Source organism: Protobothrops mucrosquamatus, unplaced genomic scaffold, assembly GCF_001527695.2.
Source record: "Protobothrops mucrosquamatus isolate PMUCROS unplaced genomic scaffold, P.Mucros_1.0 scaffold585, whole genome shotgun sequence".
Lineage (NCBI taxonomy): Eukaryota > Metazoa > Chordata > Lepidosauria > Squamata > Viperidae > Protobothrops > Protobothrops mucrosquamatus.
The window spans coordinates 151,774-174,910 of NW_015386885.1; the positions used below are offsets into that span (position 1 = coordinate 151,774).

At 37.4% G+C, this 23,137-nt stretch overlaps 1 protein-coding gene across 1 annotated transcript; it reads left to right on the plus strand.

Moving 5' to 3' along the window:
* The first annotated feature begins 3,459 nt into the window (after positions 1 to 3,459).
* Positions 3,460 to 22,438, plus strand: METAP1 (methionyl aminopeptidase 1). The gene is made up of 11 exons (XM_015817403.1): positions 3,460 to 3,646; positions 6,720 to 6,771; positions 7,999 to 8,111; positions 11,644 to 11,704; positions 13,504 to 13,595; positions 13,748 to 13,831; positions 14,695 to 14,833; positions 16,562 to 16,693; positions 18,314 to 18,457; positions 20,098 to 20,163; positions 21,466 to 22,438. The coding sequence occupies exons 1-11, from the start codon at positions 3,533 to 3,535 to the stop codon at positions 21,627 to 21,629; spliced, it is 1,161 nt and encodes a 386-aa protein (XP_015672889.1). The 5' UTR covers positions 3,460 to 3,532; the 3' UTR covers positions 21,630 to 22,438.
* Positions 22,439 to 23,137: the final 699 nt, after the last annotated feature.

Consider the following 23,137-nt stretch of genomic DNA (forward strand, 5'->3'; position numbering starts at 1 on the left):
ACAAAACAGATCAAGGAAGACTTCTACAATACACATTTTAAAGAAAAGAGTATGACACTCAGACAAAGCATTCTGTACACAACTGAAGACAGGATCCAATTTGGGTCGGTCACTGGGAGCAGAGGTTTTGTCTTCTACGTTTTCGGAAAGTCTCTGGCTAGAGAGAAGTTCCCTGTGGAATGGGCTCCAGCATGAGTCCGAAAGCTCCGAAGACAAAACCTCTGCTCCCAGTGACCGACCCAGATTGGATCCTGCAACATTATCTTGGGACACATATATTTGCCTTCATTCACAACTGAAAACAATTTGTTTCAAAATGGATTTAATTATTCTTGTTAGAAATGAAAAACAATCTGAACGCATCTAAACACCTGTACAATAAAGTCACATCTTCAGAAATATCAGCAACGTGTATCTTCATCACACTTGGCATCTTTTTTTATTTTTTGTTTTATTGTAATTTCTTTGTTTGAATCTTGTGAACTGCTCAGAATCATTGAGAGTTGAATGGCATAAAGTTTAATAAAGTATCTATCCAGGAAACAAGTCTTATGAGCTGCTATATAGAAAAGGAATAATGTATATTCTGCAATGTTATAGTTCTGCAATGTTATAGTACTGTTCCATCATTATTCTGTCTGTACTATAATAGAGTTTATTATACATCTTCAATGTACAGCATAAAACAAAATATTTCAATGTCTTATTTAATTGCTACTGATCAGAGGAATGTTGAATTTGAATGTTTTATTATACACTATACTTACATACTTCTAATATGACTTCAAACTATATCCTTTATTTTAATGTTTTTCTTTAACTGATATGCTGTTGCTTTGGTCCTCTTCTACCAATTTTCTACTTAGATTTTCTCTTCTGATTTCAGGAGAATAGAAGAGGGTTTATATCATAAGAACTGAAATCAAAATGCAGCATTCTGATGGATAATGTGCAATATAATGTGAAACTCTATATTATGAAGGTTTGTTTATTATGGAATTTCCTTCAGACAGAAGTATAATTGTGCTATGATGTACCTTAGTTCTTTTTTAAGCTAAGTATAGACATTATAATCCATCCCTCAAAAAATATCACAGAAGAAAATGAAAATTTAATGAAGAGAAGGACGAGGGGGGACATGATAGCAGTGTCCCAATATCTCAGGGGTTGCCACAAAGAAGAGGGAGTCAAGCTATTCTCCAAAGCATCTGAAGGCAAGACAAGAAGCAATGAATGGAAATTAACCAAAGAGAGAAGCAACCTAGAACTGAGGAGAAACTTCCTAACAGTGAGGATAATTAATCAGTGGAACAACCTGCCTCCAGAAGCTGTGAATGCAACAACACTGGAAGTTTTAAAGAAGAGACTGGAGAGCCATTTGTCTGATATGGTATAGGGCAGGCATGTCAAACTGGTGATGTCATGTGACGTCGCACAACGTATCCCAACTTTTCCCCATTGCCAGCAATGGGATGGGCGTGGTTTCGTGGTGATGCATCTGGTCCGCAGGCTGGCAGTTTGACATGCCTGGTATAGGGTATTCTGCCTGAGCAGGGGGTTGGACTATATGACCTCCAAGGTCCCTTCTAACTTTTTTATTATTATTATTATTATTATTATTATTATTATTATTATTATTATTATTATTATTATTAATTATTATAACATATCCTCATCATGGAGTTTGGAAACCTTGAGTCTATAGCATTCAAATGAAAGAATTTTGCTATTGTTCATTAGTTTGTTAGGATATTTATATTAATGAAAAATCAAAATGACACTAATGATAAAGGCCTAACAATAAGCATCTAGCAACACCATTTTTCTCTTACACTTTGTCATTTTAAAAGACAACCATTTGTAATATATTCTTCCTTAACTCTGCACTTTCCAAATGCATTGGACAACTGCCCTTATCCCAATAGCATAGTCATATAATTAAATACATTATAATTTAATCAAAAGCAATCTTATATACTAAGAAACAATAGCTATATCTTATTTATTCAAAAAAATACACATGTATTGTCCTCTTCCAATGACTTCAATTCAGTTAGATCCATGTTTCAGGAAAATATTGCATTTAACTGAGAATACCAGAGGATTGATTGGATTCTTATACCCACCATAATGACAGACTTCACAGTTCTGAAACCAAACAGCAAAGTTTAAATATTGTTCATGCTGAATCATGTGTAAATGTAATTTTGGTAATGTAGTGTATATGATGCTCATTTAAAGCATTTTATACTTAAAAATGCATTTGAGGTTACTAATAAAAAAAACAAAAGAAGCCAAATTAATTAAACTTTTAAATAAAGTTAGTGACCAGTTATGAACATCCACCAGAAGCCAAACTTGTAAATTTGCACCTTATTTTGCTTTATTTTTGTATTTTGGGGGAATGAATTTGGACTTGAGGTACTTCCAAATGAAACAAGAGCTTACAGAAATTTATCATTTTTATTTTCAAATCATGCCTATGGGGCTGAGAAATGTTCTAGGCAATAAAAGCTATGCCACATACTATGTGGCAGGCATGTCAACTTCTACCTTATTTATTTATAATTACAGTAATATTTTAAAAATTAAAAGTCAATCGGAAAAGGGAGGCCTGTAGGCACACTGCCTCAAGCGTGTACAAGCACATTGGTATCACAGGACAGCCCATGGCCTACCAGTGAATTAGCTGCATTTAAAAGAAACCTGTATATAACAGATTCAGAAAGACTATATGCAAATATGATATTTTTTACTTCGGGATTCTTTTATGATGTTAAGCACTGAGCTATGATAAAGACGGGTCACCTTCCTTTGTTTTTCCATGCTAATCCAGCATTTTACCTCTCATTGAAGAATTTGGATAAGAATGATTGGAGTGACGACCTATATCATTTATATTATATTTTACATAAATTTATATATGATCTCCCCTCTCACTTTTAACATCCTCTAGAAAGTAGGAGAACAGAATCTGTCCCTAAAGTCCGAACAAATCGAAGAAAACCAGAGAGCCAGAAACCATATCGCCAACCTAGCCCAGGCAGTGAACTTGCAGCTCCTCGAGCCTGGAAGATCGGAGGAACCGAAGGATCCGTTATTTGAGGAGGTAAGTTGGTCGTGCGAAGCCGGACGAGTGCAACAAGTCCGGATGAGGATACTTCGCGCGTGGCTCAAACGCAAACTCGCGGAACAACCGGGGGCTTGCTTAGTGGTGAGCAAAAACACTCTTGGCGATTAGGGAAACGTGCCGGGGTCTGATATCCCGGGGAGGCGAGTCGGCTTCAAGCGGTAGGGCCTGACTGAAGCGACGCCACCGACTCTCAGCCTCGCTCCGTTTCCACCCACCCCTCTTCAGAGGGCGGAGAGAGCCGGGGGCGGGCAAGCGGGGCCTGGAGCCCCTCCCTGTTTCAATCGGGAACCTCCAGGCCGAGAGTTCCGCCTTTCCCTCCGCCCTTTCCCGGTGGCTGCTGCCGCTGCTCTCCCGCCGTCTGCCTGGGTCGCTCCTGTGGCGGCGGTCGCAGCAGGCAGCATGGCGGCGGTGGAAGCCCGGGTGTGCGAGACGGCGGGATGCAGCAGCGAGGCCAAGCTGCAGTGCCCCACCTGCATCAAGCTGGGCATCCAGGGATCCTACTTTTGCTCGCAGGTAAATCGCCGCTGCTCGGGGCGCCCTTTGCCCGCCAACGGGCGGAGCGGCAGAAAGCTTCGGCCGCAGAGGTTCCCCCGACGGGCGCCTGGTCCGAGCGGGGCCCCGGCCCCGGCCGCGCCAGCCCGCCTTCCTGTCGGTTTGGAGACTGGGGTTCCGGGACGCGGGGCTTGCCTGCGCCTGGGGACATGTGGGACGGCTGCTGCCCTTCCAAGGCAGGTGTGACTCAGGCTGGCTGGGCCCGGGCCTGTTTTCTGGCCGCCTGAGCACGTTTTGCTGGGAAGCGAGGAACTGAATTCAGAGGGGCTTCATGGTGTTGCCGAGATTTCTGCATTTCTGCTAGCAGGGTCTGTCTCTCTTTCTCTCTTTCAAGTTTGCCTTCTTCCTTTGGTTGTTGCTAAGGGAGAAAAAGCCTTATCATTCAACCTGAAATTCGATATAGAGCGAAGGACTACAGTGTCCATTCTTCCCAGTGATGTCACTTGTAGTCCCAACACATGCAGCTCGGGTACGGGAAAAGTGATCTAAAGCCCTAAATCTCTCTTACCGTCCCTCTTCCTACCTCACTCCCCACTTTTTATAGGGTTTTCTGCCCTGGAGCTTACATGTCAAAAATGGGAAAATCTAAAGCAAGGGAGCTTCGTTTGCTTTCTCATTAATGTTAGGAATAGGCCCCATAAATGCTGAAGGACAAAGCACTCAAAGCCTGACATTCCCCCCCCCCCCTTTATTGGTTCTGTCTTCAAGATTCACAAGACAGATTTAGAGAAAAAAAACCCAAGGGCTGTGTTCTTCCTGTCTGTCAACAAGTGATTGTTGTTGCACTTTGGATATTTTAGTTTATTGCAGAGGGAATTTTTGCCAAAACATTTCCTCTAAAAGCAGCCTACAGGCTAAGGTTTTGATATTAACTATAACAAGTTTCTGTGTCAAATTTGAAGAAAATCAGGCCTTGGCACCAGAACTATTCTAAATTTTCCAATGCATTAGGAGACCCTGGAATGCAATCATAATTAAGAGTGATTCTGAACATGGGTGGCCTGCGTTGTCTTCATTTAATATCATGGCTTTATTTCCATAGTTCAACTTTTAAAATCAATTGAACTTTCTTTTTTAGGAGAAAAATCTTTCTCCCTTTCCCAAAGTTCTAACATTTCTACCCTCCATGTAGAGCAGGGGTGTCAAACTGCCGGCCCGTGGGCCGGTTGCATTATGCAGAGGCTGCGCCCACCCCAGCTCCCGCAATGCAAAAAAAGTTGTGATACGTCGCAACATGTCACGTGACACGGCTGGTTTGACACCCGTGATGTAGAGTATTCCCGTGATGTAGAGTATTCCTCTGAATCAGCTTCAGCTTTTGGTGACAGTATGGACATACCAATGTAGTTTTACTGAAATTAGTAGAGAAATGATCTGCCATGATTTTTTTCCAGAATGGTTTTTCAATATTTCAGCCTTACTAAGAGTTCTTGGGTGTCCTGTTGGTATAACACCCAGGTACCATGCTCATTTGAAATTAGCCTAAGTCAGCTAGCTGTGCTACCTGAGCTGAATACAGAAATTTGGGGAGCAGTTATAAGGAAGTGTCCTTTTTTTTCCTACTGCGAATCATACTTAAGCACATAGTACTATAAGTCTGACTCTTTTATCCTATTTAAGAATCCTGCTTGCAGTTGGATCTGAATTCATATTTGTGCACACTAGTAAAAGCATAAACCGTAGTTTTACATGTAGTGTAAAACACATGCAATGTCCATTAAGAATGACATGAGTGTGGAAACTCAGGAAAATTTGTATACGTATGTAGTAAATACTTGTTTTAAATCTTACATGGTTTCTGTGGTATTCATACAAATATATGTGTACTAGGTTTTCAAGGAAGAAGCCTTTTGCAATCTTTGATTATAAATACTTTCATTGGCTTCAAGTTAAATGTGGTGGAAGGCCACAAGATTAGACTCTGCTGTCAGGTTTTTAAGGGTTATGATGCGTGAAATCCATTTGATTATTTTTCTTAAGAAATTAATACAAGAAATCAAGATGAAAAAAATTAAAAGGCAGCAACCACCTCTGGGTCATTAACAAAATAATGTATAAAGATGAGAGTTGGGAGAAAAGGAAATGGGAACATCTTTGTGTTAGGTTTTTGCTCTTCTTGCAAATATAGCAATAGTTTTACAAATTATGAACAAAGTCAGGCTTGCTTTTAATAGAACTGGGTTGAGGAAAATATTTGCATAGGAAACCAGGTTGAATCAAGCATTCAGAATATATTTTTGAAGGGTTAAAAAAAGATAGGTGTGTAAATGTTGCACATATGAGGAATTCAGCGGCCCACCTTTTACTGGTGCGGTGGAGCTGCTTTTTGCAGTGACTACTCCAGGCTAAGGTAGGCTCCTGAAAAACAGGATTGTAAGAAGAAACCATCTACATGTTGCCTTAGGGAATGTAGGATTTAGCGATGGTTGGATTTCCTCTCCATGATTTTGCTAAATTTTTGTTTTGGGCTGCATGAAAACTTTATTTTTTAATGGTAGGTTATAACCAGTAGGAGATGTGATGGTGGGTATTGTACTATCTAGAAGTGCTGTGAATGTTATCATTTAGGCTCCAGGAAACTGTTTTCCATTTTAAAATGCCAAAAATTATGTTCTATCCCCATGTAGTCACAACATATATTGCCATAAAAGAGTCAGAGTTGCCTTGAACTGAGAGATGTTTGGGAAATAAGTTTGATAATAATAATAAAAAAGATATGAAAGGGTTCCATGTTTCCAGTCCAAGTCTAAACTAAGATGTTTTTAAAATGCTTTAAAAATATAGGCTTTAAAACATACTACAGATATATAAAAGCAATATTAGTCATATATACTTTCATGTCAAGTGGCTTTTGAGCCTTATCATTAAAAAGAAATACAATTAGTGTTTGAACTGAAGTGCAGTGAGCTGTAAGGAAAACCTATTTTCCTTCATCTTTCTAGAGTGTGTGGTTTCTAACCTGTGGAACTATGTTAGCCATATAAAGTTGATCTGTTTCAATGTATTGCTAAATTTATATAATTTCCCTTTTTAGGAATGTTTTAAAGGAAGCTGGGCTACTCACAAATTGCTACACAAGAAAGCAAGTAAGCAAGTACATTCTTTTGATTTTATCATACTTCCTTTACAATCTATTTTGTTGGTAGTGACATCATATCATCCTAAAATCAATCTGTAATAACTCTGGTTGTTATTGGTATAATAAATCTGGGTTTGTAGTCTGAACTGATGTATATCATACAAGGATTCATAGAGGACTGAATGGTCTTTTGTATAACACACCCAGTCCATGTGTTGCACTGAATGATGCTTTGCTTAATTATGGTTTGTTGAATTTGCTCAATTGGCTGGATTAATGTACACATAGTTGATAATTCAGAGCAGCTGGATTCACAAAACACAATGGGATAATCACACCATATTATGGCTTAGCATGGTGTATAAATCCAGTCTAGATGTCAGGGAAAAATGATTTAAGTTATTATTTTTCTTGATTCCTTTTTATTACTATATAGATTTTCTTCATTTTTTATGGAAAAACATTCATACACATGGAAAGCCACAACTGTAGCTTGCAATGGTACAATCATTAAAGTGATCTAATACTTTAGTCCCTTTCTTAAAATATTTCTGATTGCTTTCTAGACAATTGCTTTCTTACACATTAATAAGTTTCTATGTCTGCATGGGATCTTGGGCTTTAGTTTCCTAAACAGTTGTGATCTTTCACTACTTTAGGAATGGTGTAAGACATGACTTATTTAAAAAATAAGTTCAGAGGAATTGAAAAATAAAGACACAGTATCATTGGAACAGTAGAGTTTTGACAGTGAATCTTGGCATGTACCCATTGAAAATGGGCAGGGCAAGACTAGGCTTGTGCTTTACTACTGACTTGGATTTATTTTTTTTAATAGTTTTTTTTGGCAAAAATGATCTTTATACCTGTCCGAAATGGTGTAGGGTTTCCTGCCTGAGCAGGGGGTTGGACTCGATGACCTCCAAGGTCCCTTCCAACTTTAAAATAATAATAATAATAATAATAATAATAATAATAATAATAATAATAATAGTAGTAGTAGTAGTAGTAGTAATAGTAATAATAATAATAATAATAAAAATAATAAAAATAATAATAAAAAAAAGTATCTGAGTTAGATTGTACAGGAAAAGCAAGCATGCAGGGAAAAAATATAGAGGTCTAAAGAAGAGAATGGAAAGGAGTTCCATCTATCCATATAACTTTTCAATTTCTGATGTTTGATGAAGTTTTTTTGATTAAGATCAGTAATGATTCTGCTTTTGTTTTATAGAAGATGAGAAAGCAAAACGAGAAGTTTCTGCCTGGACTGTAGATGGAGACATAAACACAGATCCCTGGGCTGGTTATCGATATACTGGGAAACTCAGGCCACATTATCCACTGGTAAATAGGTGAAATAACTGAAATGTGTCACTTTGTTCAATTTTTCTGCCAGTCAAACCACAGGCAGGTAATTTTTTCATGATAGTTCTCCCAGAGAACGTGATTGTCCAATTATTTTTTAAAGATGTGTGCACATAAGACAATTTTGATGGTTATTTTACTATAATATATAACAGATAATTTAAAATAACCTACTATTCATTAAAGAGAGAGTTTTATGGAAACTAACATTGTATTATTTGTCTTTCATGAATTGAGTCCACTTCCGTGAAGGCTTATATAAATTTAAGTTTGTTAATCTCTAAAATGCCATAAGATTTTTTTTTCAACAGTAATATGCTATCCCTTTTAGAGACATAATTTCCAATACAGGTAGTCCTTGACTTACAACCAATAATTTAGGAACCATTCAAAATTACAGTGGAAATGAAAAAAGTGACTTAAGACTAGTCCTCGCGCTTACTACTGTCACAGGATCTCCGCAATCATGTGATCAAAATTCGGGCGCTTGGTAACTGGCATATATTTGCAACAACTGCAGTATCCCAGGGTCATGTGATCACCATTTGCAGTCTTCACAGATGACATCTAACAAACAAAGTCAATAACTGTATCATTCGCTTAACAGCTGCTGTGACTCGCTTAACAACTGTGGCAAAAAACTCACTTAACAACCGCCATGCTTAGCAAGAGAAATTCTGGTTCCAATTGTATTCAAAAGTCAAGGACCAACTTTGTAAAGAACAAAGGAAACATTAGTCAAATCTGTTTTAGTGGGTAGTCCATAATATAAGACTTGGTCTTTATTCCACAAATATTTTCTCAGCTTGGAAATGACTGTGCATATAAACAGCAGCTCAGTTTGATAACAAATGAGGCATTTTAAAATATATTTTTAGAAGAGGTCTTCCAACTTCACATAGGCTCTGGAAAAAAGTATTTTAAGGCCATTCTAAATCTTGACAGGTGCAGATAGTATAGTGAGTGACTAATAATATATTAAGTCATGATTAGTTAAACATGGTTTTTGAAATAACCATCGTAATTAGCTTTGAATGTAGCACTAAGCCATAATGTGAATTCATAAAAGAACCAAATTATTATCAGTTCCTGTTATGTGTGAACTAACATGCAGAGCTGACTGACAAATAATTTAGTTCCTGCCCTGATAAAACCTACTAACAGAATGTTCAAGGTTTTTTGCTAGGAGATAAACTCACATACAATAGTATCTCAGTCTTTGAAGAAACACTAACTTTAAAAAATAATTTTCTGTTATCATGGGTGCAGTAGTTGACTATGGTGGTAATGTAGATGGTGATTGCAGAATCAAAAAGGAATGAAGATAGAATAACTTCTATTCCACATATTAGACCAGTATCTCCCTCCTTCATTACCCAAATCATTTACTAGAAAATCCTTTTTACCATTTATCAGAAAGTTCTTATATACTGTAAGTGTCTCTGTTGTAATTAGGTAATGATTCATATGAAGAAGCCAAAGAAAAACTTTTACCCAGTTCTGGGCAATTTACCCAGGTTTGGGAAGCACTGTATTAGATTCAAAGTTTGCTTTGCTAATAGTTCAGAATTAAATCATGATTGCGCTTTCAGTTATGTAGGTCAACCATGGTTTAGATCTCTGTTACCTGCTTCCATTTTCTCTCTGCTCAATCAGTCATGATTTAGTTACAGTTTTATTTTTATGATGTTGGGCTCTCCTGAGGCAGTTATAAGTATGTCTTCTCAAATCTTTGTTGATGTGATTTGCAAACCTATTTCAGAATGTGTTTCTATGACTTCTAAGGCTTTTATGACATCATTTAAGAGCATAGGAAATTGCTCTACATTTTTGTAAAATAATCTTTTTTCCTTTCAATAAATTTGGTTAAATGAGATTTTGAGAATCTTGCTCTCTGGTTATAAGCAGCTGCTAAATGTGTAAATTCTTCTGTATATTGCAGAATTAGTCACTGTCATTCATATAATAATGATTTTGGCAGTTTGCAACCTTTAATGCCAATGGGAACTCCCAGTTTGTTGTCTTGCTGGGTGAGTCTATAGGACATTTGGGATATTGGTTCTGTATAGATCAGGGGTTCCCAACCGGGAGTGCTTGAACCCCTTAGGGGTGCAAGATGATATTCCAGGGGGTGCGAAAACTTGGGTTTTCAAAATTATAGCGTATATGCATAATTTGTTGCCGTTATTTCGATCTTTTGTAAGGGGTGTAAGAATATATCAGAAGTGTTCTAGGGGTGCTGGGTATAGAAAAGGTTGGGAACTGCTGGTATAGATGCTGCCGTTTCCTAGTGCAATGATTTGAGACATCCAGTTTAAACTGGAGCAGCAGGCTTCCTGCAGTGCTTCCGGCAATCCTTAAAGTCAAGGACATGTTATCTTGTCGGGGCTTGTTATTTCAACTCGGAAAGCAAAGAAACAAAACAAAAATGCAAATCAAAATATAATTGAAGCAGTACGCATTTAATATTTTCTCCTTCTGCATCACTGAATATTACAGTTCAATAGAAGGTTTTTGGAAGGCTCACATAATGCCTTGGGAACTATAGTGGTATGCCATTGTTATTCAGAGTCACTGAATTCTGTTTTGCCTCTAACATCCAGTTGTCAAACTGAGACTTCATAAGTATACAATTACTTCAATAGCTACAAAAAGGAATGATGGAATTACTGAAAATTTGGCTATTGTCCAAACTTGAGTATTTATCGTTTTTAATTTGGGCTTCATTCCTGTAGCCCAGGATTTTTAAGCTGGAGCCACCTTAGAGAAATCCTCATTAGAGGAAGAGAGGTAGGATTGGGCAACTTGAGTACTAAGAGAAACCTATTTCCTAAAGTGTTAGACTGAACCAGAAGCAAAAACAGTATTTTCTTGGCTTTTTGAGCCTGTAATTTAAGCATCTAAACTAGAAGAATTCTTTTGATTTCCGAGCCCAGGAGTTCAGTGTGATTGCGATGTTTCAGAGTAACATACAGAATGGTGAAGAACTGAAAGACTTTAAAGATAGGCATCTTGGGAGGGTTACTCGGGAGATGCACACTTTTTCCCTAAGGTGTACTAGGCTTTATGGAGCTAAGGATCCCCAGAGGAACGTGATTGGAGTTCAGTGTTGATTTTTCTTCATCTACATCTTGAGAATTGCTAAGGACATTTGTGTGTGCTTGTCTTTGTCTCCAGTTCCTGCCTCTTCTCTTTGATTCCTGAACATCTGTCTACCTGGAATATTGTCTCTTCCTTTGGATCTCGGGAATATTTTTATTGTTTGGGCTCTTAGGCTGACTTCTAGCTATTTTTTGCTGATGTCTCCCATTGTTGTGTCTCCTTTTATCTGACACTGGCTCATCAAACAACACACTTGGCTTGCGGCTCTTGGATGGGAGATTATAATATGTGCTTTCATTTGATTTGAAAATATCCATTTTATAGTTTGTTTTCTAGCAACTGTCATCCGCATTCAGAATGACTAAGCTAATAAATATGATTAAACAGATCTTAATTGTGCTTTATTTAGATGCCAATGAGGCCTGTGCCGAGTTACATTCAAAGGCCAGATTATGCAGATCATCCTTTAGGTAATTATAGGCATAGTACAACTTTCATTTGTTGAGCCTGTGATTAATTTAAACTGTGTTAACTATTTCTTTTTCAGAATGGGTATGTCTATAAAACATTTGGATGTATGCTGCAGGTTAAGTGACCAGTTGCATTAGAAAAATAACAAAAAAAAATTCAAACAGAAGTTATTTTTGAATTTCACAAACAAGCATTAGCCATTCTTTGTTGGGTAACACACATTTGGTCACACTATTTCACTAGATAACTCTGTCATATGTTTGAGAAGAAGTAGGGGAAGTTCAAGTAAGAAGACGTGTCATATCCAGTGTTTCTTTGTTTTGCTCCTGTCTTTACTTTTATTAACATCCCTTATCCTTTAAAATTATTTCAGATATAATTGCAGAATTTATATGCAAAACCTACCATTCTGGAATGGAACATTCTGGTACATTTCAACACCAGAGCATTCTAATTTTTCATCAGGATCCAAGCTGATCCAGCCATATATAAGAGATCAGCACTGCCCAACCAGCTTGGACTCCTAGGCCATCTAGTTCAGTAGTCTGTTCTCACAATGGCCAGCCAATTGCACAGGAAAGCTTTCTAGAGTCTTCCAGTAGACAGCCTTCAGAGGCACTTATATTACCATCAAGCTAATAACCATTAATCCCAACTCTTTGGAAACCAGCTGGTAGCTAGGATTACATTTTGTGGTAGTGAACTTGAAAGCCGAATTATTTATTGTGTAAAAAAGAATTCATTTCAGTCCTGATTCTTTTAAGATTCAGTTTTAATGGGTGACTTCTGGTTCTTTTGGGAGGGAGAAAATACATTCTCCCTGTCCTGTATATCTACACCGTAGGTCAGTGATGGCGAACCTTTTAGAGACCAAGTGCCCAAACTGCAACCCAAAACCCACTTATGCATCGTCAGGTGCCGGGTGGGTGTGACCCATTGGGTGAGTGTGGCCCATTGGGTGGGCGTGGCTGCAGTGGTAACGACAGACTGGGTGGGACTAAAAAGTTCAATCAATCAATTCCAACTTTGCAAGAGCTTTTTTTTTCCCGTGAGAAGTTGAAATTGACTGATTGATTGAACCTTTTTTTTTGTACACGGTGGCGGAGGCCTAAAGAGAAAAGGTTTTATAAAACCCAGCTGAAGGCCTAGGACTGGGGCGACGGTGCGTGCCCACAGAGAGGGCTCTGATGCCGCCTCTGGCACCTGTGCCATAGGTTCGCCATCACTGCCGTAGGTAATTTGTACACCTCACTCATGCCCTTTCTCATTTGCCTCCTTTCTAAAGGAAAAAGGTTCAAATATTGCAACCTCTCCTCACGGGGAAGCTGCTCCACCCCCTTCATTATCTTCCTCTGAACCTTCTTTAGTTACACCATATTATTTTTAAAGTGTGGTGCCCAGAACTGCACACATTATTCCAGATGTGCTCACATCATTGATTTATATTAACCATTGACTTGTTTTGTAAATGCTGTGGTAGTTTACTGAAAGTAAATCTTCTATAGCTTTTACATGTAACCAACATGCATTTGTTTCTAAAATTTATTGTGAATAGATATCATTTCCTAGTATAATATAATAGTTGAAATCTGGGGCTGGGATAAACCAGATTTTAAATTCCTACTGAACCACAAATTCCCTAGTGATTTTTGAACAATCATCTCTCAGTTCATTAGGTGTCATTGTTGGGATAAAACAAGAGGGCAGCTTTTATAAGTTTTCTAACCTTGAGCTTTCTGGAGGAAACACGGGAGATCAATGTATTAGTTATTATAATACTGATAATTTTTCCTTTTAGGTATGTCTGAGTCAGAACAGGCCCTTAAAGGAACATCTCAGATAAAGATCCTTTCTTCAGAAGATATAGAAGGGATGCGAGTTGTGTGTAGGGTAAGTTTATACTGCACAACATTGGTTAAAATGAAGTAGAATCTAACAAGAAAGGTCTTTGCGTGCTTACTTTGAAAATGTCTTTACATAACGATATTTATTCCATGGAAAATGTTTGTCATTTGAATAATTTCTGTTCCTTTATTCTGCAGCTTGCTAGAGAAGTCTTAGATGTTGCTGCCATGATGGTGAAGCCAGGTGTAACCACTGAAGAAATAGATCATGCTGTTCATTTAGTAAGGATACTTCTTCAATGAGGTTCTGCTTTTCATTATCTTAAAGCTTAGATACTGTGTTTAATTAAAAAAAACAGCTTGCTAATGTCCTGCATAGTTAGGAGTGGTATATAACAGTGGTGGCAAACCTATGGCACGGGTGCCAGAGGCGGCACTCAGAGCCCTCTCTGTGGGCACACGCGCCATCGCCCCAGTCCTAGGCCTTCAGCTGGGTTTTATAAAACCTTTTCGCTTTAGGCCTCCGTCGCTGTGTGCAAAAAAGAAAAAAAGGTTCAATCAGTCAATTTCAACTTCTTGCGGGGAAAAAAAAGATCTTGCAAAGTTGGAATTGATTGATTGAACTTTTTAGTCCCACCCAGTCTGCTGTTACCACCCCAGCCACGCCCACCCAATGGGCTACGCCCCCCAATTGGCCACACCCAGCCAATGAGCCACACCCACCTGGCACGCGACGATGCATAAGTGGGTTTTGCGTTGCAGTTTGGGCACTCGGACTCTAAAAGGTTCGCCATCACTGGTATATAACATTAGTCCATAGTCCTCAATATTGCACCTGTAGCACCAGTGCATTCCTGACACTTTTCTGCAAACCTGCCAGACTCTGTTCTACCTGACTTCAATTTTTCCCTAATAATTATAAATAGAAATTGGAAGCCGATATGCTGTCGGGCATCGCATGTATTTCAAAAATCCTATTGGGGTCCCAAATAGATCCTTGTTCCAGGGAGAGATTAATTGTTTAATCCTATATAGTTGAATTTAGTCCATCTTTCAGAAATTATGCTTGCTTAAACCTCCTGCATTTATTAAAATTACACTTTGAAATATTTTTGAGTGAAAAGCTTATTTTAAATTCTTTTCAGGCATGCATTGCCAGAAATTGCTACCCATCTCCACTGAATTATTATAATTTTCCTAAGTCTTGCTGTACATCAGTAAACGAAGTCATCTGCCATGGCATTCCAGACAGGCGACGCTTACAAGAGGGTGATATTGTTAATGGTAAGAAATGTAAAATAAATATTTTCATAGGAAATAGGATTTGGGAAGGATATCGCCATTGGAGAGAGTATCTATGTAAACATCTATCTCACAATGATATCCTTCCAAAATATTAGTTTTGTTTACCAAACTCCAAAACATATACAGGGAAGCTTACTGGTCATAGTGCATTCATCTCCTACTTGGCTAATTGTGTACAGATGCAACTGATTAAATTCTTTTTGTTTCTTTTCTACGACTTTTACATTTGTTCAGAATTAAAGCCATATACCTTATAGCAGCTCCTTTCTAAAAATTTTCTCTGCATCTTCCAACTAACTCTCTCTTTTGGTTGTCAAGCTTTTTGAGAGGAGCCTGAAAATTATTGTTTTCAAGCATGATTCAGATGGCGTTCTCCTTAGGAGGATTTATTGAGATGAAAAGAATAGAGAGGTACAGGAATTTCAAACAAACTATTTCCAATTTACATTCAGTTTATCTCTGTGTAGTTCACGACAGAGACTGTCTCATTTTGTTTTTCCTGTGAACTGGCAAAGAAGCAAGAATGGGAGTGCTGAGAATGGGAGTTTTGCAAACAGTTGTATACATAAGAGACCCTTGAATGTTTATCAGTCTGAAAAACAATTCTTGCATTGCCATAGCAGATTGTAAATTATATTTACATGCTGATGTTATGGGTATTTCTTCAGATGCCTTTTGGTAATCACCATGAGAAACTTTCAGTCTGTACTAACAGGACCTTTCTATTTTTCATTTCCGACCATTCGACTCTAAACAGAGAAATTGGGGGGGGGGGCTTGATTATAATGTTCTTGGTATAGCCATTTATATTTTCAACTTATTTTTCAATATTCATATGCCATGCACTCTGAAAGTCTGCTGAACCAAGTGTGAGCATCAACTGTCAACTTGTTGCACTTTGGACTAGTTTTTGTTTTGTCTTCAAAAGCAGCCCAGATAAAACACATTACTTTGTCTCAACTGTGAGATGGTAAGGACAGAAATAACAGAAAGAAACCAGAGCATCCTTTTGCAGAAATGTTTGCATTTGATTCTCAGATGTAGCTGGGCAAAGGTTTTCCTTGGCCCAATCTCTATCTGATGTTTTAGGATGAGTTTTCAGTCCAGGAAACCCAAGATTTCAGATAAAATATTTCAGAGGCGTTATAACCATATCAGATACTAAATATGAAATTATACTGGCTCTAGATTTTTAAGAAGATTTTTAAGAAGAGACTAGACTGTCACTTCTCTGAAATGGTATAGATTCTCCTGCTTGAGCAGGGGGCTGGACTAGAAGACCTCCATGATCCCTTCCAGATTCTACTCTACTCTACTCTACTCTACTCTACTCTACTCTACTCTACTCTACTCTACTCTACTCTACTCTACTCTACTCTGATAATTTTTGAATAAACAATAACTTTGTCTTGCTGAGATTTCATCTGAATCTTAATATTGTTTCTCTTTCTAGAGCCTAGCAGTCACCAGACATTATATAGCTGAGTATCATCTGTATGTTGGTGATATCTTGCCTCAAGACTGTTGGTTTATCTTTCTTAATGGTTTCATGTAGATATTAAATAAAATAGGAGAAAAAGAGCTGAATCCTGAGGCAGGCACACAATGCTTTCTGATTTGTGATGTGGTTTTTATTTTTGATTATAATCTTGTTATGACTCCAAAAACAGAATATGGAAATTGCAGTGTTCCTGTTGTTTCTTGTAGTGGACATTACTGTTTATCGTAATGGTTATCATGGGGATCTCAATGAGACATTTTATATTGGAGAGGTTGATGAGGGTGCAAAACGATTAGTTCAGACAACATATGAATGCCTAATGCAAGCAATTGATGCAGGTAAGAGCTTTTTGAAACCTGTGACTTTCATGACTTACTTCCTTTTTACACATTTCAGACAGAAGATCAGTTATATTGAGTTTTGCCTCCCTTCAGGAGTCGGTATCAATCAACATACTGCACTGTTCCAAATTGCTGTAATTTTATTCCATTTGGTGGGGATGACTGGATTATTCAAAATGATTAATTTTAATAGTGCAATAAATGGCTTAAATAAAGTTTTATAAATTGATCATTTTCAGAAGCAATAGCTAAACATTAATGGAATGTCAAGTTTAGAATTCTTTGCTGAATATTGGACAGTTGCAGTTTATCTTGTAAATTTGTGTCCTCGCATAATATTGGTGACAAAAGTGTTTTGAGGCAGATAGTGAAAATGAATTAATGTAACATAATGAAACTTAATCATCTCTCTAAGCATCCTAAACTTGTAAAATGGCTATTTACTGGAGGCAGTTCAAATTCTCCAAAGTCCAGACAGTGAGCTTGCATAACAAAAGAATAAATTAAACTGATTATCAAAATTCTTCCCCTGGAGATTTAGCATTTTCAGGGGAAACTAATACTCATACTTAAATAGCATAGAAAGGTTTTCTTTTATGTTGCCCAAGGAATGGTTAAATGGCTGGTTGTTTTTATTGAAAATCCATAGTGAACTATTACACAAATAACACTTTTCTCAACAGTTAAACCCTGGAGAAACCCAGAGGAAATTTTCTTCTCTTAAAGCACAAATATATTACTTGTGGTAATTAAAAGAGAAAGAGTTAAAAATATTAAGATTTTTAAGAGGCATACAAAAGAGAGTGTATGCTTGCCATGATGTTGGCTTGCCTTCCCTAAATATTATGACTTTGTAGCTCTTCCCTTTTCTTGCCTATAAGAATCACAGTGGTTTACAAGACAAGACACTGTTAAAACACTGTTCACTAAAACACGCATATTAAAATAGGATTCTATCATGCTAAGCTATAAACAACAACTGGGTTCCTGTGTCACCTTAAGCCACAGGCCGAACCTGGCCAGAGGTCCATGTTTTCAGCATTTGTCACTTGGGGGGCCAAGCAGATGCCTTCAGGAGGGTCACAAACATAGAAGGGGAATGATAACCCTTTTCAGGAGTTGCTCCCTCCTATTCGGCAAATGATGCTGTTCATGATTTCAGAGGTAATATAACAGCCATCAAGTCCAATAGCTGTTTATAGCCTGATCCTCCATGAATGTATCCTTTACTAAAATTAAGCTGGTGGTTGCCACCCTATTTTAATACAGCCATCCCACAAGCAATGCAAACTGAATTATGCCTTAGTTGTAGCTATGGAACTAGTATCTGAAAAAATAGAAATGATACTGTCTTTGGAGCCTGGGCAGCTAGTAAGCTTGTTCTCCCCTAGAGTATTCTGTTCAAATGTTCTGTGTGTCCAAATTTTAAACCTTTACATTTGAAAGTACTTGTTCAGAGACTTACTTCCTTTTCTTTATTTTTTTCTTGTCATAAATTCTGAGCTCTTGTGTGATTCTTTGAGGGAGAACGTGCACATGTGTGAAAGAAGAGAATATGTGTATAAATACTGACCTTTATTTTCATTGCGATGTCTAAGCCTATGCATTGCTTTGCAGTAAAGCCTGGTGTACGGTATCGAGAATTGGGAAATATTATACAGAAACACGCTCAAGCCAATGGATTTTCAGTAGTTCGGAGCTACTGTGGGCATGGGATTCATAAGCTTTTCCACACTGCTCCCAATGTGCCACATTATGCCAGTAAGTATAAGCAATACCTGCTGTTACTAGCTGTGCTGCTAGTAATCAGTAAACCTTATCATATCCTATGTTTCTATAGCTGCTGACCTTAAAAGACAGTGAAGCTGGTCTTGGAAAAGACATTCACATATCTGCATCTCAGTCTTTAGGAGCATCTTAAAATGGGTTGGGAAGCAGACACGCTTATTGTGTAATCAGAATACTGTGGTCAGCACCTTAATTGGCCGAAACAGTTAGTATTATTGTGGATATATTCTTTAAGGGTAGCTCCACAAACAATATATTTTAGTAATCTGAACAATTCATCCTGCTATCCCATTCTTTCCTAGTCAGCCTGTCTGCCTGCTTCCTTTCTCGCATCCTCTAGTCTAGTTAATCATTCAGATTGATTGATGGAAGTGTTTCTCAGTAGCTGTGGAGAGCGATGGATAGTAAAATGAGATTGCATGGCTATCCTGTGGTAAATCTTACCACAAGACATGATGTCAGGTGCCGGTGAAGGATTTTATACTCATTTCTTTGGTAAGTGGTATTATTATATCATTTGTATGAGATGAGTAACTACATAAATCATAACTAATTAAATAAAATACCTAGCATACACATAAGCGAATGTCTACTATCTTTGTGGCAACTGTAAATACATTATGAAGTTATATTGATTTTATTGAAAATGAAATAAAATTTTCCCACATTTGCTACAGATAGAATCATGGCTTTTTTAGGCAACCTATAGTTAGTGGTAAGATTGTTAACATAGTCCAGAGTGAGATGTGGATATATCTCATACCTTATCTATGTTCTTTCCTTAAAGTAGGGGGACAATTCATGAAACAATGGTTAATTGCTTTTAAAAGGACCAGGCTAATGCTATATCTTGACATTTTTGGAACCTGCTAAATATTTGCCTTAGTCTGATGTAGATTCTTGTTCATTTCCTCACCTGCACAAAGAAGGTAGCTTTTGTGGCAAGTCTTTCCTCTGTCAACTCTGCATGAAATTGTTCCATGCAGATGGAAATCTCTTAATTTTATAAGTGGAATAGCTTTTATAGAAAGTTTTAAACACTAATTATTAAATTGTGGGGTTATTTATCTCGTCCCTACTCTTTTCAAATACATATATTTTAGCAAGTATATGCATTCACTTACATGTGTATTCTAGGTATTTTATTTAATTAGTTATATGATTTATGTAGTCATTTATCTCATACAAGGGACTCTGTGCATCTTACAAGAAGAATTAAAAAACAGAAAAACCCTTGACATAACCCCACTTACCAAAGAAATGAGCACATTAACGATAGCATGTATACATTTATTTAGGTGGAGAGGAAATCACTAGAATTGATTTAAGTTAGGATTGGCAGCTGCAGGTAGGAAAATGGGGATTGCAAAGGATTTTTGTCAATTCATTTTTTCTATCTACTTTTTCTTTTGGGTGAATTATTTTATACTGGATCCAGCTTTCAATACCTCTATTCATGTATAGTAAATTAAAGAAAATAAAAGGAAGAGGTTTTTTTTTAACTGTGTACAAGTACTGTATCACTGGGGTACTTTAGCATTGTCTTGTATTTTATTCCTGTCTTGTCTCTGAGAATTAATCATTTCCCGATAACATTTTATTGTGCTTCCCAGAAAATAAGGCTGTTGGAGTAATGAAGCCTGGTCATGCATTTACGATAGAACCAATGATCTGTGAAGGTAATATGTTGTTATGAAGCTAAGGAATTCTGTTTCTAACTAGAAATTTCTTGAAATTAATTTGGGAGCTAAATGCATGAACATTTCCTAGTCACTGGTGAGCTGCTATCTTGTAAGCAAAGTGTATTCCAACTGTTGAGCAGAAATCTTGCTGCATATTTTTGCATAGTTACATCTTTTCTTGAAGGTACAAAAGATTGTATTCAGGATTGTTTTTATGTTATGCCTAAACTATCTTACAGTCTCTGTAAGTTCATACTAATTTCTAAGAAATCCACATTAACAATTTGCTTTTTAAAAATCTGCATAATTGAATTATTAAATATACTTTTGAGTTTCATGTATGTAAATAAAATTATAAGAGGTCATCATTTAAAAGAGTTAAGAGGACCTCCCTTTTTTTAAAAAAAAAAAAAAGTCTTGCACAAACTGGCATATATTGGATCCTTTTGCATATTTTTTCATAGAGATATTTGTTAAAATATATAAAAAACTGAGTAATAAGAATGCAATGAAGCAGAGATAGTAAGGGTATGGAGCCTGTAAATGGTGTATATTACTAGGATAATACCCAGAGTAGAATATGTAAATATAGCAAAACTATTCTAAAGATCAGTGAACTGGGAAATGAGTTCTTCCTTGTGCTTATTAAAATAAACCTTGGGGCTGGGAAAAGCATGAGCATTAGCTAAAAGATCAACCTGTCTAAAAGGTTATCTTCTCTGGGGAATTGATTGAAAAGTCGCTTCTGAACAGCACCAATAAATTTTCTTATGTTGAGACCATTCTTAGAGAGTGGGGAACAATTGCCTCCCCAAATAGAGGAGGAGGAGGGGGCCATGTATTTGCTTTTATCCAACATGATTGTAGGGGAGAATATAGTAGGATTATCGACTTTAATATACTTCTTCCAGAGATCTTGTTTAATTAAAAGCAGGCCAAAATGTTTCTATGTATAAGCTATACAGTATGCCTAAATAAAAAGCTGAAGTTTTTCTTTTTCTTTTTTTTAAAAAAAGAACAATGGATGAAGCTATCCCAAAGGTGCTTTTCCAAAAGACAACTGGACTTGTTTTTTTCTTTGAAAACGTTTTGCTTCTCATCCAAGAAGCTGCTTCTTCAACTGAAGAAGCTTCTTGGATGTAAAGTGAAATGTTTTCAAAGCAAAAACCTTGTGGAGAAAGCACCTTTTTGGACAACCATGACTGGATGTTTGAGAATCTCCTTAGACCGTTGAAGAAGCTGCGTCTGTTGTATTATGTTCATTCTCTGTGCTGAATCTGTTTATGTTGTCGTCCTTAGGTGGCTGGCAAGACGAAACCTGGCCCGATGGTTGGACAGCTGTTACCCGAGATGGCAAGCGGTCTGCTCAGTTTGAGCACACACTCCTGGTCACAGATACTGGGTGTGACATCTTAACCCGGCGGCTGGATAGCATTCGTCCTCACTTCATGACCCAGTGCTAGTAAAAGCCACGTGAAGAGCTTGAAATGAGCATTTGTACTATGCATTTTACTAATGTACAGGATGAAAGGGGGATTTTATCACCTGTTTTCTTGTCATTGCCTATAGGTAAGAGAAATGCAAATCTGCATCGTACAACTTGGAAGAATCTGATGCAGAGGACCCCAACACTGTTTGAACTTTTTAAAAGAATTTCCAAGTAGCACCCCTTTGTTTTCCTTTCCATCCACCAAAAGAAAACCACAGCAAAAACAAAAACAAAAAAAAAGCTGGGATTCAGATGATTTTGTCACTGCTATAGTTGTCAGCTGGTGTACCTAAGACAACATTTTCATGGTGAATGTGAGAGCCTACCTTAGGTTTTGAACTTTTCTTGTTCCAAAGGCAATCCCTGCTTAGCTTGTGCTGCAAAGGCAGTTTTAAACAGGCTAGGCTTTCATCTGTTTACAACTCAGAGGTGGCATTATATACTACAAAAATGAAACTAGTACTGTGTACTAGTCCCTCTAGAACCTTGTCTGCCTTTCCTTCTACCATTTTGGTTGCCTCCGTTGTAATTGTACATAGAAGTACAATAACTGCTAGTTAAGTGAAGAGAGTTTGTTTGCCTTTGCCCTGTAAAAAACCGTAAAGTGAGGCAGGGAGGCCAAAATTACTGAGATCCTGCCTGGATTGAGCTTTTACCAAATTACAGCTTTAAGATGGGTAGCACTTGATAGCCAATAAGGGTCTAAAATTTCACTAGTACAAAGCTGTTATTCCAATTGAAATAGAAAAAAAAATACAAAGAATTCCTGTCCACCATGTATATTACATTTGTGACTTTCTGTGACTTCATTGCCATGATCAAATGTTTGTCCAATGTAGGGCTCACTTGGGATTGATATGATTTCATCACAGTAAATGATACTTTGGGATTGTGACATGCAGCTGTCAGGAACTGGATCAGAAGTGGTTACTTTTTAGTCCATAACAACTGAAATCAGCTTCACTGCAGATTAAAGAGGAAAACTTTTGCCAGTGTAATGAGAACTGAGCCACAGACAGGAAAGTAAGATATAATGCTGCATGTTTCCCACGGCACATTTTATCACGTAATTATTTTTCTGAATTGTTCTTAGGCATTTGACAAAGCAGGTGCTGTTACAACTGGCCAATGTAAAGGAAGCTATTGTAGTAAAGATAATGCCCTTGAAATGTGCAAGATTTGGGCAGCCCTGGAAATCATTAATCTTTCCTCAAAAGTCCTTAGACCAACAACCAAGGTGACGGTGTGGTAATGTCCCCATATGCTCTATATGAGTTGGTTATACAGATTTACCGTGTCAGGGAGGCTTAATTTTGTTGGCCCGTGGCTGTTTCCATCTAGCTTTGTGTTCTGTAATGAGAATGATTTTTCAACCACATTTTTTATTCTGGTGCCTACTTCGTCCATAGTGTTGAAGTACAGCAATGGAAATGAAGACAAATAAAAGTCATAAAATCATGGGCATAATATACTCATTTCTGC